The 766-nt window shown below is 35.6% G+C and overlaps 1 protein-coding gene across 2 annotated transcripts in view; it reads right to left on the minus strand.

The window, feature by feature from the left end:
* The window catches only part of LOC106868676 (serine/threonine-protein kinase MARK2), a 283,095-nt gene that overhangs the window by 267,829 nt on the left and 14,500 nt on the right, over nt 1-766 (minus strand). For both annotated transcript variants that reach the window (XM_052977514.1, XM_052977513.1), the window contains exon 2: nt 580-708. In XM_052977514.1, coding sequence (XP_052833474.1) covers nt 580-708 — 129 coding nt within the window. The remainder of the gene's footprint in view (nt 1-579; nt 709-766) is intronic.

Consider the following 766-nt stretch of genomic DNA (forward strand, 5'->3'; position numbering starts at 1 on the left):
CCCCAGTGTTTCACTGGTACTTAATTTATCGACCCCCAAAAAGGATGAAAGGCAAAGTTGACCTTGGCAGAATTTGAACTCAGAACATAAAGACAGGTGAAATACCGCTAAGCATTTTGCCTGGCATGCTAATGATTCTGCCAGCTCACCGCCTTAAGTAACAACAAAAATAATAATAATAATAATAATAATAATAATAATAATAATAATAATAATAATAATAATAATGCTTTTCAATGTTTTAGCGTAATGCTAAGAAAGTTGAGGGGAGAGAAAAAGTCGATTACATCAACCCCCAGTACTTGACTGGTACATGTTTTAATGACCCTAAAAGGATAAAGAGTACAGTTGACCTTGGCAGAGTTTGAACTTGGAACACAAAGAGTCAGAAGTAATACTGCTAAGTATTTCCTCCGATGTACCAACAAACTTGCCAGGGCATTGCATTTACCAATAATAATAATAATAATAATAATGATAATAATAGTAACAATAATAATAATGACAAAACAATAGACTTAGATGAATGCTGGTAGTGAAAAATATGCTGTCGGGTTTTGGGGTTTCGACAGGACTTACCTTTAGTGTCTCATACAAGCGTATGATATTAGGGTGACGTAATTGGCCCAAAATCCGGGCCTCGCGATGTAAGTTGGTCCGCATATACTCCTCTTTCAATTTCCTAGTATCAATGATTTTTATTGCCACCTGCATGTCGACGTTGTTGTTGTTGTTGTTGTTGTTGTTGTTGTTGTTGTTGTTGTTG

The sequence above is a fragment of the Octopus bimaculoides genome, chromosome 28 (assembly GCF_001194135.2).
Source record: "Octopus bimaculoides isolate UCB-OBI-ISO-001 chromosome 28, ASM119413v2, whole genome shotgun sequence".
Lineage (NCBI taxonomy): Eukaryota > Metazoa > Mollusca > Cephalopoda > Octopoda > Octopodidae > Octopus > Octopus bimaculoides.